Source organism: Aphelocoma coerulescens, chromosome 1, assembly GCF_041296385.1.
Source record: "Aphelocoma coerulescens isolate FSJ_1873_10779 chromosome 1, UR_Acoe_1.0, whole genome shotgun sequence".
Taxonomy (NCBI): Eukaryota; Metazoa; Chordata; class Aves; order Passeriformes; family Corvidae; genus Aphelocoma; species Aphelocoma coerulescens.
The window spans coordinates 82,875,125-82,888,291 of record NC_091013.1 but is presented as its reverse complement, the minus strand read 5'-3'; the positions used below and the strand labels follow the sequence as shown (position 1 = coordinate 82,888,291).

The window sequence follows — 13,167 nt, the reverse complement described above, 5'->3', positions numbered from 1 at the left end:
CTGACCTGTGTGGAATGAATCCAGTCCCCAAAGAACTCGGGCCACAGTTTTTTGAGTTCACGGAAAACATGCGTATTTGTGGGGTGGATGAGTTCACCCCTCACCCTCAGGCACCTGGAGGAGGTAACTGTACACCTTTGCACTGGAGATGACAGCCTGCACTTGAAAACACCACTGCATTCTGCAAAAATGAGGTGAGTGTCTGATGTGGGGCAAGGGGCTGCCTTCTCAAGGATCTGTGAAGGCACAGAACCCATGGCTGCAGAAGAGGCTTGAATGGTAACAGTGGCTGTCCTGGTGTTAGAGGGGTGCAAATCTGAGGCTCATCATCACAGCAGTTGAGGATGACTACTCAGATGGAATCATTAAGGTTGGAAGAGACCTCTAAGATCATTGAGTCCAACCATTGACACAGCACTACCAAATGCACCACTGAACCATGTCACCAAGTGCCACATCCGTATGTTCCTTGAACTCTTCCAAGGATGGTGATTCACCAATTCCCTGAGCAGTCTGCTCCAATGCCTGACCATCCTTTCAGTAAACAAATTTTTCTTAATCTCAAGTCTAAACCTCCCCTGGTGCAATTTGGGGCCATTTCCTCTTGTCCTGTCACTTGCTGCCTGGGAGAAGAGACTGAACCGCACCTGGCTGCAATCAGCTTTCATGTGTGATCAAGGACAAGTGAACAGGTATTAAAAAAATGCCCTAGGGTATATCACTGTGTCCTGCAGCAGTAGGGAGGAGGAGAGAAGATCCAGCAGGCAGGAATTGTGCAGCAAGATTGATTGATTTAATTATTTTACAAACTCTTTTATAGACTTTTTTCTTCATAGTCTAATTGGACAAAGGATCACCCACCCCTTGGGGGTGATTGGCTAAAATCCTAAACCATCCATTGTCAAAATACTTTTCTACTATACCATAAACAATACTTTTCAAGGTTGCAGATATTTCATTATTTACAGAACTCTGCTACCTCTTCTGTGAGAGAGAAAAGTCTCTCATGGACTTAGAAAATAGCAAGAAAATCCTCGCTAGCAGCATTTTTGTATCCACAAACAGGCTCTCAGACTCCAGTGATGAAAGGTAATTTTGTCCATCCCCAGATCCTGTAATGCTTCAGATCATGCCCCCATTCCCAGTCCAAGGGAGGTTTGGTGGTGTAGGATCTATCTGGGAACCTGGTACCTGTTCTTTATTTCTTGCAGGAGCTTATTCAAAATCTCACTCTTCCCCCATCCCCCATTTCCAGCTGTGAACAGATGCAGCTGTTCAACACTGAGCACATTCCCTCAACACGTTCTGCTGGCACTGCTGTGACTCCTGTGGACACAGCACCGGGGGCTTTGGACCTCTGTGGCTGTGGGGATTTGCACTCAGGTCTACTAACCAGAGCTGGTAATGATGCTTCCAACTGAACTGCTTCTGTTCCTGTTTTTCACAAAAAATGTATTTTTGTTGTTTTGTTTTTTCATCAGGCAAAAAAAAAAAAAAAAAAAAAAAGAAAAAGTCTAGGGGTTACCTTAAATCTAATACCGTGTTTTCAGCCAATCTTTTCAGCATCACTGTGCTGTATTGCAGATGTGAGGGCAGTTTCATCTTCGGCGAGCTAAATGCTGCATCCCAACTGTGATTCCCCTGACGTGGAGGGTGGAGGCGGATCTGAGTCCCTCAGGAGATGATTCAGGGCAGATGTCACCCTCTGGTGGAGTCTCTGCCTCTCTCCACGGGTTGCAGAGGAAGCCAGGAGAGATTAGCTAGGTCATTTTGCAAGGCAAATCAAACACCTGTATTCAGGCAGCATCATCTCTGCAGCCCAGCCCTTCTGGTGCTTTCAGAGATGCTGGGACATATCGGCATGGGAGAGGAGGTCTGGGCTGAAGCTAAGCCCTCCTCCATGGGGCTGCACGCTGTGGCAGCAAACTGCTGGGGATCTCCTTCCTGGGCAAGTCAACACTGAATGTTGCAGGTCATTGCTCCTAAAATACTTCCATTTTGACTGAAATCACGTTTTATTGCATTTGTTATATCTAGTTTTTGGCAACGTTTTATTGCCTGGATATACTGATACTCTGAACACCAGCCCCAGGCAGGAGGAGAAGGAGGAGAAAGAGGGCTTCCCTTCTGCTAAAGCACTTTCCTGCAGGTCAGAAACCTTCCAGTTTTTCTGCAAGGGCCTGAAAAAAAGCCTGGGGAAAAAAACCATATATGGAAGATGTGGAGGGTTTTAATTTAACAGGAAATACAAATGCAGTGATCATCTTCCTATATATATTGAAAAGCTAGTAAAAAATCAATGATATTTACATGAGCTCACTAGCATTAGCATGATGAATGATGTTATTTAAAACCTATATAATTCTAGCCCGGGCTTGTAGAGCCTCTGCTCCTCTTCCCAGGTGCCTTGCCAGATAACTCCAATCATGATCCAATTAAAAGTTTTTGGGGGAGTTTCCATGCTCCCACATTGCCTATAATTTGGTCTATTCTAGTGCATAGTGCTGAAATGAAGTCGTGCAGGTGGGTGCACTTCAGTTAATGTACACTCGGTAGAGTGGATCCACTGATGGCTCTGCACAGGGGTCCAGGGCTGGTCACCATTTCTTCCCATGCTATGGCACAAGGAGCCTGAGGTGATGCTGGGAAGAAGCAAAGGAGACCCCAGCACAAGCAGAAATCCAACCCTACAGCTGTGGGCTTGCTCGGGCCATGAGTGGGCAGCCAGTCTCTGCTGGCAGTGGCACACCACTCTGCTGGCCACCCTGCCCTGCTCATGGCTTCTTGGCTCCAACCAGGAGGCTGGGAGTGCCCACGCTCCCAGCTGATGGTCATGGGGTGCACCAGGGTGTCTCCCTGTGCTCCATGAGGAAGGGAGGAACCTGGGGAGGCTTGGGCTCAGCCCAGCCAGGTGTCTCCCCATGGATGTGCTGCCCATGCAGGGCTGCCTACCCTTATCCCAGCCATGGCCCTTTCCCAGGTCCCAGGGCATCTCACAGTGGTCACCTATGGGCTGCAGGGAAGTTTGTCCCGCAGCCACTTGGTGTGGGCAAATGAGCATCCCTGTGACATGGTCCCTGGTCTGCCACCACCTTTTGGTCTCTGGTGTGAGAGCAGGAGGCAGGGGGTAGATGGCAGCAGAGTGGTGGCCCAGGAGGATGGTCAAAAATGTCTTGGGGAATCACCAACACACAGATGTTTTTGGCTTTGGGTTTCCTGTGGGAAACCAGCTGGAGAGGTGAGGATGTGGTGTGGGGGAGCAGGGCTGTCCTCTGCCTGTGCTGGGTACCCCCATCTGAGCACTCACACCACATGCTGGGTGAAGGAGCAGGGACCAAGATCAGGGCAGGGCTCACTTGAGGGCACTGTCCCGCCCTGCTGCTCAGCCATGCTCTGGGACTTCTAGGAACTAAATCAGGAATTCCACAGCAGCCCTTGGCTTTGAGGAACAGTGCAAGATTTTTTTCTTTTTCACGATGTTGCTGGAGACATGGTCACCCTCCCAGTCCTGAGCTGCTCTGGCACCTGGAGGTGACAGCCACACGACCGGTGAGGGGGCAGGAAGTTCTGCCTGGACCTAAGATGACAAATACTTTCAGTGTTTTGGAACTCCCACTGAAAGCAAATAAAGAAGCACTTTATATATGTACAGATATTTATATATGTACATGTATTTATTTTATTGTGATCACTGCATCCTGCAGCTGGAGGTGAAGTTACACCCGAAAGGTCTGCAGCTTGTGTTAACTAGTTTTGTCTTTCTGAGGGGAAATGATCATCTTCCCCAGGACAAACTTCCCTGGTGATCCCTCAGCACTAAGTCACCCTTCTCTGGGGCTGGATGGGGCAGAGCACAGGACTGGGGGACTTAGGGGGCAATTTGACTGCAAATTGACTGCAATTGGCACTGCCCTGAGCACCCTCAGCACACATTTCCTCTCACTGCTTCACAGGCCCTTCCTGTTTTTATGGCTCTCACCGACTTCTGCTCTGGGGTTTGCCCAGGTCTCCCTGGAAGAGGGATTAAATAATCTCTGTATTAAATAATACATAGACTAAAACCCACTACAAAGGCACGGAGAGGAAAGACACTTTGAGGACTGGATTTTGTCCCAAAACACAGGATGTTCCGCTCCAGAGATATGTTCCCCAGAATGGGGCAAATGATGACTCAAACAGGAGGCAGGTTTTATGCATTTTATTTAACCAATGAAATTCCTACTGATAACAATGAAAGTAATTTCAGCAAGTATAAATGCGATACAGTTTTAAACAAACCCCATTGTTCCGTACCTATAAATAGATTTTTCAAAACCTCATAAAAAGTGCAGATTTATGAATTGCTGTTAAAATGTTAATACATGATTCCTTTGTTTAAAAATGCGTTTTTGTCTCTTAACTCACAAAAAAAGAAAGTTCCTTCTGCATCTGTTCAGATAAATTCAAGTCGGGTAACTTAAAAACTAACAAAAGTCACACACAAAAAAATCCATCCCACTAGGTCAGTCTGTCCTTTGCAAAAAAAAAAAACAAACAAACAAAAAACAACAAAACAACAAACCCAACCAGCAACAATAGGAAAGAAATTATAAAAGCTGCTGTGGGAACCCACAGTGAGCTCCTAGCAGCTGCCTCACCTTGCAGGCAAACCTCCTGTGAAAACACAGAGCCCGTGGCCTATCTCCAGAGCTCAGGGCAGGTGGTGAGCTGGGAGGCAGGACACGAGATGGGCACCTGCCCACAGGATGCTGTAGGGACTGTGGGACCCACAGAGCTACCACACTTCCCCACTTCCTGGTGGTGGGAGGGAGCTGCAGGATCAGAGCTTTGTCCTTAACCCTCCATCCCAAAACACCTGCATGGCCGTGGCAGAAGGAGGCAAGAAGCTGACAGCTGCTGGGCTGGGCTGGGTACAGCTCACCCCCTGTCCAGAGGGTCAGAGGTGGGAGATGCAATGAAATGCCCCTCCCTGGGCACAGCGCTGCCCCAGCCAAGGGGGCTCAGACCCATGGCTGCCAAACAGGGAGCCAGTGCTGCTTCTTACCCCAATGTGCCAGGCTCTCCAGTCAGCAAATCAAGGGCTAACTTTTGCACTTGAGAGAGGCTTGGAAGCTTTTTGGCTGCAGAAGTGCCGTGACCATGTTTGTGGTCCAGCAGCTGGTCTGTCCATCCCTCTCATGCCAGCAAGGCTCACGCCTGCCCCGTGCATTGGTGAGCAGAGTGTGGGAGGCAGCCAGTGGCAGGCTTACGGGCACAGGGGGCTGAAATAGATGCCAGGCCCCAGCCTTGGCCACGTTTGGGTCCACGTGTGGTCAAACGCAGGGTGGCCGTGTGGCTCGGGCCGTGCTTTTTGCAGAGAGGGGCTCAGCTCACCCACAGTCGAGAGAGGTCAGCTGGTGCTTCTCCCTGTATCTACAGTGGTATTTTATCTACAGCAGGGTCTGTTTAGCAAGAGCAGTTTAAAGTGGCTATGTTTATCAAGTTTGCTACTTTATGAATTAAAAAAACAAAACAAAACAACAAAACAAAAAACCAAACCCCAACAACTATAAATACAAAGACTCTCACACACCAGACACTTGCAGCCTGTGTGACTCATAAACTGCATCAATATTCTGTTAAAAAGCTTATTCTACTTAGAACTATACATAGTACAAGAGACCGAAAAGTGGCAGTCGTGTACGAGCACGCTACCTGCCCCAGGGTGGCCCACAGTCAGGTGCTTCCTAAAAAATCAAGGAGTTACAGTAACATGGCACAGGACTGCAAAGCCGATCACAGCTTCTGCTTACACTGCATACGAAGTACCAAGGGGAACACAAAAAAGAACTGGTGTTAATACTGATGGATTAAAGAGTAACTATAAAGATCAAAACAGACGTTCACAGCATGCTACATATATTGCTCACAAACTTTTTTTTTTAAAGGAAAAAAAAGGCTAATACAAAACAAGGAGTTGGCAGTCTGATTTTCAGTTATGTTGGATAGAAAGATAAAGCATATACATTCATCGTGTGGCTTTCCAGCAAAAGGAGAACAGGGTAAAACCGAGAGATTTCAAGTTTACCAAATTCCTATTTTTTTAAGCTACAGTTCATATCCAGTTCTGGTCACAGTCGTGAAAAGACCTCTGACTGCATTGCCTTGCAGAGTCCAAGGGCTGTAGCCTAAATATTATTATTTTCCCCCTAAAAATGGCCACATCACCCACCACCATGAGCGGGCTGCTCCGGCAGCCACCTGGGCATGTGGCAGCTGGGGTGGAGGGAAGAGGTTTGGGTCTGGTGGCACGACATGAGCATGAAGTGAGGAATGAGACACAGTTTTGGACTGTTGGTGTTTGGACCTGCTGCTGTTGCTGCCCCCAGACTCCTCAGCCGGAGACACAATGCTTAGTGATTGACCCATTTTGCCTCAAAACTCCCTTCAAACGGCTGATGGGGATGGGAAAATGCAATTCAACAGCAGCAAGTTTTTCTTGGGCAGAGCAGTTCCCTTCCCCTGCTCCATCTCTGGAGTAAGGAAAGGGTCCCAGCTCTTTTCCCAAAGAAACCCTCTGGACACCTTGGAAGGAGGCATCCTCCACCACCTCCCCTATGCACAGGCATACAAAAGAACCTCTCAGACACATCAGTGAAGTTGCTTCAACTGACCAACACCTCAACTCCTCCTGCTCTGGCTCCCTGGGAGCACCTGTGGTCTGTACCTCCTGATGCTGACAGCGTGGCTTGCTCCCCAAAATTACTGTAACAATTGGCATCTCCAGTACCTCTAACTACTGTCAGGAACAAGGTTTCTATTTTCCACAAGCCCTGATGATACTCAGTACCCACAGGAACATCCAACTCTGCCTCTGTCTCCAGCAGCCACTCCACAATGTGCATTTGGATTTTTTCCCATAGACAAATGAAAAACCCACATCCACTTATTCCAGAGGCTGGATGCACTCTGCCTGGCTGCAAAGTATCCAAGGGGCTGCCAACCTGATGGCCCTGTAAGCCTGCCTGGCAGAAGGGGACCTCAAATTCCCTGTTAGATGTCCCTCTGAGAAACCTGCACAGCTGAATAGCTCAAGCATGGGGTGTCTCACCAAAGAAAGCATTTCCTTAGTGGATCCACTGGATTTTTACTGTAACTCCAGAGATAGGTTTTGACACGCTACTGGCAAATGTTACCTAAATGTAACCAAATACTGAATTTCATCCTTTTGAACCACATTTAGAATTTTCCTGTCCAGAAATAACCTACTACGGCAAACAAGTGTTTCTAAATGTGAGAAAGAGCCTCTGCACTTAACAACAAGCAGTGATAGAGAAACCTTGTTTTCAAGGTTGAGGCTGGGAGGTTGTCCCTGCATGGCTGCTTGGGGTCAGGAACTGGGAAGACAGGAAGCACTTGATGAAAGACAGGGGTGATGGCAGGTTGGAAAATGACAATTTTTCCCCTGATGAGCAGCAAAGGATTAAATATCTGCAAGAGAGACCTGATGTGTATTGGGGGAGCAGCAGCACGACCACCTGCCAGGAAATGTGCTCTAAGGAATAAATTAACACTGATCAAGATGCTCCTAAAGTTTCCTCATACTACTGTGCTCTCTCCATCTCCTACACCTGTAATCTGTCCAGTAGGAATGAAATACTAAATTAGTTTTCATTTGGAGATAAAATGTTTCACTTACAATTTCCAAAAATAGAAAAGCTGGTGGATGCATCTCTTCAGACAAACACAGTGCTGGGGGACATGACAAACAGTAAATCTGAAGTTCAGGTAATGAAAACTGACATTTTGTCCAGCTCTTGGAATGATTGCTAACAGCCAACTATTTCTTACAGCTTTATAATCAGATCCGCTCTGGGAAAGTTCATTTACAATGAATCCACTCGCCTCTTCCTTTATTTTGGGCTACATCACCCCTTATTTATGGGAGAAGGATCCAAATATCTACAGAAAGTAACTGAAAGAACATCACTTGAGATCAAGAAGATTTGGATCCAAAAAGTTTTAGTTCAGGCCCATGCTATCCACTTACTACCACCAATGAATGTTTTCTGCAAGTGGAGGTTAAATAACCCAGCTCTTCTGAAAGGGATTCCAAATTCTGGATCATGAGCCTGAAATGCATGCCTATGTTCATGGAAAACACACATGAGAAACAGTGAGAACCTGTTCTGCAAGAGCAGTGACTTACAGTTTAACTGCTTTAGGAGAGATTTCTCTAAGTCTACATTAAGTCCCCAAAACAATCCATTTCATTAAGGATCACTACAAATCACATGGATCTGGTACATATTACTCCTTTAGTCTCTATGAAAATTAGTTTTATTCTATTTTATGTAGGTGACTCAGTTTCTTTAAAAATCTGACTCAAAAATTCAAGTGGGCACCTTCTAGGATTTTGCTGAGTGCCTGAGTGCTTAAATTCCCAATGAAGTTTAGGCAGCTAGCTGCTTTTTCCAAATCCTATGGAAATATCTATCAGTATCACTACAAACAAAAATACACTTGAAAAATCTGGTGCTTTGATTTTCTGCACTCAAGTAAGAGAGCAGCAAAATGTTTTCCTTTTTGTTCTCTTCTGATCTCTTCTAAATTTATACTTAAATTTATAATTGTTTACAAGCACTGATTTTCCTATCCTTAAAGCTTTTTTTTTTTTTTTAATACATAGGAAGAGCTGATAAGTGGCAATTCTTTAACTCTTACAGCTGAAGTATATCCTTTTCAAGGACCAAGGTGTTGGGCAAGGGAGGGATTGTCCCACTCTGCTCTGCTCTGGGGTGGCCTCACCTTGAGTCCTGTGTGCTGCTTTGGACACCACAATTTAAGAAAGATATTAAACTATTAGAGAGTGTCCAAAGGAGGGCAACAAAAGTGGTGCAGGGCCCTGAGGGGAAGCTGTACGAGGAGTGGCTGAGGTCACCTGGTCTGTTCAGCGTGGAGGAGACTGAGGGGCGACCTCACTGCAGTTACAACTTCCCGGTGAGGGGAAGAGGAGGGGCAGGCACTGATCTCTTCTCTGTGGTGACCAGTGGCAGGACCTGAGGCAGTGGCCTGAAGTTGAGTTAGGAATGGTTTAGATTGGATATTAGGAAAAGGTTCTTCCCCCCAGAGAGGAGCACTGGAACAGGCTCCCCAGGGCAGTGGTCACAGCACCAGCCTGACAGAGTTCAAGGAGCATTTAGACAATGCTGTCAGGCACATGGTGTGACTCTTGGGGATGTCCTGTGCAGGGTCAGGAGTTGGACTTGATGATTCTTGTGGGCCCCTTCCAACTCAGCAAATTCTGTGATTCTGTGATTGTCATTTTAATGAATGCTTTAGGACAAAGGATATATGTTTCAATTCAGCCTTGATGAAAATAAATCCATCTACAGCTCACCAAAATTCTCATAGGATACCACAGCACTAGCTGTAGTAGCTATAACTGCACCCGAATTCAAAATATTTATTTCTGTTTTAACAATTATTTCTGTTCTTGTATGATGACACTCTCATGAAGTTCAGCTGTGGGTAGAGTGTTCTGGGAAATGCAAATGCTTTCTCCAGTTGGCACCTTTTTCACTTCTCTTCATTACCAAAAAAACCAGAGCGATCTCAGCAAGGACATACTCTATCACAACACACATTTTAAGTGACTCTGCAATGATAAGAAGCTGTTCATGCTCAAAAGCTCTGTTCCCTACTCACAGTGTTCCCTGTGCTAGCTGCTTAATTTGTACCTACCAAGCTTTCTCTTCAGTAGTCAGGAGACTGTACACTTTGTTTTTATGTTGGTCACAGCTGGGATTTTGTAGACTAACATGAATGCTGGTAATTACCAATTCTAATGAAGGAACACAGAGGGAGAGGACCTACACTTCCGATGATTATGCTATTCTTAAGAAAAATATTAATGAACAAAGTGTGAAGATTCACATTCATGAGTGCTTTAAGAATGCAAAAAAATCCAAGTACACTTGCACATTAAAATTTGGCACAGTGTGAACCTAAAGCGTGCATAAAGTGTGTGGTAGCGCTGTCTGACTTTAAACACCTATTCTGAACAAACATCTACTAAAAATCCCAAATTTGTGTATAAAAACTAGGCTATAAATTGTTGCACTGTATATGCAGTACTTTGAAAAAAAATGCCACGTGGAAAACATTTCCAGATGTTTCAAGTTTGTGTTTAATGTTAAAGAAAAAAAAAAAGAGAGAAATAGCAAACTAGTTGTACAGTGACATTTCCTATGAATGGAATGTCTTGCAGGCCATATGGGACTTGATATGGCACTTAAAAAAAACCAAAACAAAACACTGGTTTACTACAAGTTTTATGAAGCAATCTATTTATGGTTTCTCTATTTCAAATCTGCTCATGTACTTTGCTCACGAAGGCATTTGAGCTGGCAAGTATATTTCATAAGGAAAGAAGTAAAGGCACTCATGTTTCCAAATGTAAAACTCAACCTACTCCAGAAGTCTTTGCATTTCTGAGGGGAAACGAAGCCATCATATTAGTTACCCAAATCTAGTTTCACCTCCTTTCCAGAGCTCAGCTGTGCTTCTTGAGAACTACTTGACTTTTCAATGCAAAGAAATTTAAAGTAGTACTGAACAGTTCCCATCACTTGAAAAAACAAAAGTATTGCATGAAAACTTCTCTCAGCAGAACTGCTTTATGCACAAAAGCCATTAGGTATGGCCACTACAATCACAAGAGGGGGGGAAAAAGGATCATAACAATTTGGAAAGTAAATCTAAGTTCATACATAGGAACATCTCAATATTTCTGAGAAATCTTTGCAGTTAGCTATACAAGATAAATAAATCTGATGTTCTACCCAATGCTCTCTAGAAGACAGACCAGTGCTGTCTGTTGGGTAGTTTTCTAAATAGCCAACATGACATTTAAAAAAATAATTACTGATTTCTTCCTCAAAAGGTTTTCACATGCAGAGTCTGCAGTCTGAAAGTGCAGAAAAGTGTACAATCATTGGGCTTTCCAATCTGGAACAGACAGATAAAGCAGAAAAAACCAACATGCAAAGTCAAAGCAAGGATCAGAAAAAGGGAAGAAAAGAGAAAACTAACTTTAGTAGAGTACTGGTCCATGGTTTTATAAATGAAAAGTGTCAAACTATGACTGGTAATATTTTTTCTAACTATTCTGCAATCACCAATGTAAAAAAAGTCCTGCATTAACTTCTACAATCCAACAGAACATTAAAAATAAACCTGTCCAGTTAGTTCTGAATGTATACCACAGAAATAAAGGTCACCCTCCTCAAAAGAAATATGAAAAGTCCAAACCAACAGACTAAAGTTGAAGCAGTTAACTTGTGTTCTACTGGGTAAGTTTAAGCATCTCTTTAGGCACTTCACTGGTTCATTAAATGCAATACAAAATAAAGCTATAAATATCAACATTTTGTGCTCTCAAAAATTAGTCAAAAGCAACAGAAAACAGCACAAAAGTGTGACATTTTTGGCAGCTTATTTCTTCCCTTCCCCAATATTACTGGTTGTCCAAAAATGCTTTGTTTTGGGGATGCTTTGGCATCTCAGTATCAGGTTGTCTTAAGCCGCAAAAGCTAAAACAAAACTGCTAGGCCTTAGACAATAAAGAAATTTGGTTTTAAAATTTCTTTATGGCTATATAAGAAGGACACTTTAGCAGTGGCATGTCAGGGAAAAAAGCTTGCTTTCTTTTTAAATATTGCACTTTTTTTTTTGTTCACTCACACTAATGCATAGAAACTTTTAAAACTTTGAATATTACAATTTCATGCTATGAAAAAGTTATGGGAAATAATTTCTATACATCCAATATGAAAGAGTAGATATACTAGCCTTCCTTTACTTTCCTTAGTTAAAACATTGACAAAGAAGAGAGTGCAAAAAACCCCACAACCCTGTTTTTGGTCAGCCTGTGTATTAATTTTGTAGGTGCCAACTAAACAAATTGCAACACGTGATGAGCATGGATATTGTCAGGACAACTGAGGGTGACTGTCAGTAAAACAAGACTATGCATGATTGAAACACAGTAAGTGTGGCTGAAATGGCAAATCGTGAGGCCTCTTCTCTTTGTGAAGGGGCACGACAAAGCGGATGAATTTCGCACTTCAGTAGCATGCTATAGGATTTACCAAGATTAATTTCACATTAAAGTGTGCTCGATGTTTGCATCCACATCTTGCATCACCTCCAATTGCTGTAGTAAGACAATGACTGGCAGCAGTCTCCAGGACACACAGGAGAATCCAGTGGGCAATTCAATGCAGCACAGCCCGCGCGTCTCTGTCACGAGTCACGATGTGGTGGTACATTCTCAGGACAGGCAGAACTGATCTTCTGCTGGACTCCACTAATCTGGAAAATGATTGCTTGGAAAAAGAAGTCTCTAAGCACTTCACTCCAGTGCTTAAAGAACAAAGCGCTAGGATTGGATACAGTAAAACCAGTTTCAGGATCCTGACCACTGCGCAGAAATCCAGCCGGAAACAATGCAGAGTAGTACTCCTCAGTGTTACTTTTGTTATCATTAGTAATGTTAAGCATCAAGAAAATAAAACACGTCATTGCACATTACAGCCGCCAAGAAGCACGGCTAAACTTTGACACTAGAGAATTGAATAAGCTGATGCTACAACACAAACAGCTTCTGGTGTGTATCTATTTCAAAAGGTCTTTACATACTCAGTAAAAGCTCCTGTACTCCTGGCCAGTGAGTGCTTCAGGTTAAGTGACGAGTTATGGCACGAAGGGCATACAGAAGTTCAGCTTGCATCCGAGCTTCCATTAGAAGTAGATTGACGTGAACCTGTGAAAAATTACGTCAGTCATTTAGCTCACCTCTGAATGGAACATGGTTTATTCATCCAGGCTGAAATTTCTAACCTTTAGTAAAGTATCGCTGCAAGAAAACTTTGTTTCTTCTCCCTGTACCCTGCTGCAGGACTACAGTTCCTCTAGAGACAGCTGTGTAGTGATGCCAACATGGACAACATCCCAGGACTGCAATGAGCTAGCCTCAACTGCTGCTTTAAGCAATCTTCCATCTGAGAAGTCCCCTTTAAACCTTTTTTCGTATCCTAATGGCATTTGTTCTTTCTGAATTATGTTTGGTTTTCTTTACCACTACCTGTGACCATTATATAGGAGCACAGAATAAGGGACAGTTTC

At 44.1% G+C, this 13,167-nt stretch overlaps 1 protein-coding gene across 1 annotated transcript in view; it reads right to left on the bottom strand.

Annotated features, from left to right (window-relative positions):
* Positions 1–5,737: 5,737 nt before the first annotated feature.
* SESN3 (sestrin 3) overlaps positions 5,738–13,167 on the bottom strand; it is a 43,407-nt gene continuing 35,977 nt past the window's right edge. The window contains exon 10 of the mRNA XM_069015071.1: positions 5,738–12,805. Within this exon, the coding sequence (XP_068871172.1) occupies positions 12,719–12,805 (87 nt within the window). The 3' untranslated portion in view covers positions 5,738–12,718. The remainder of the gene's footprint in view (positions 12,806–13,167) is intronic.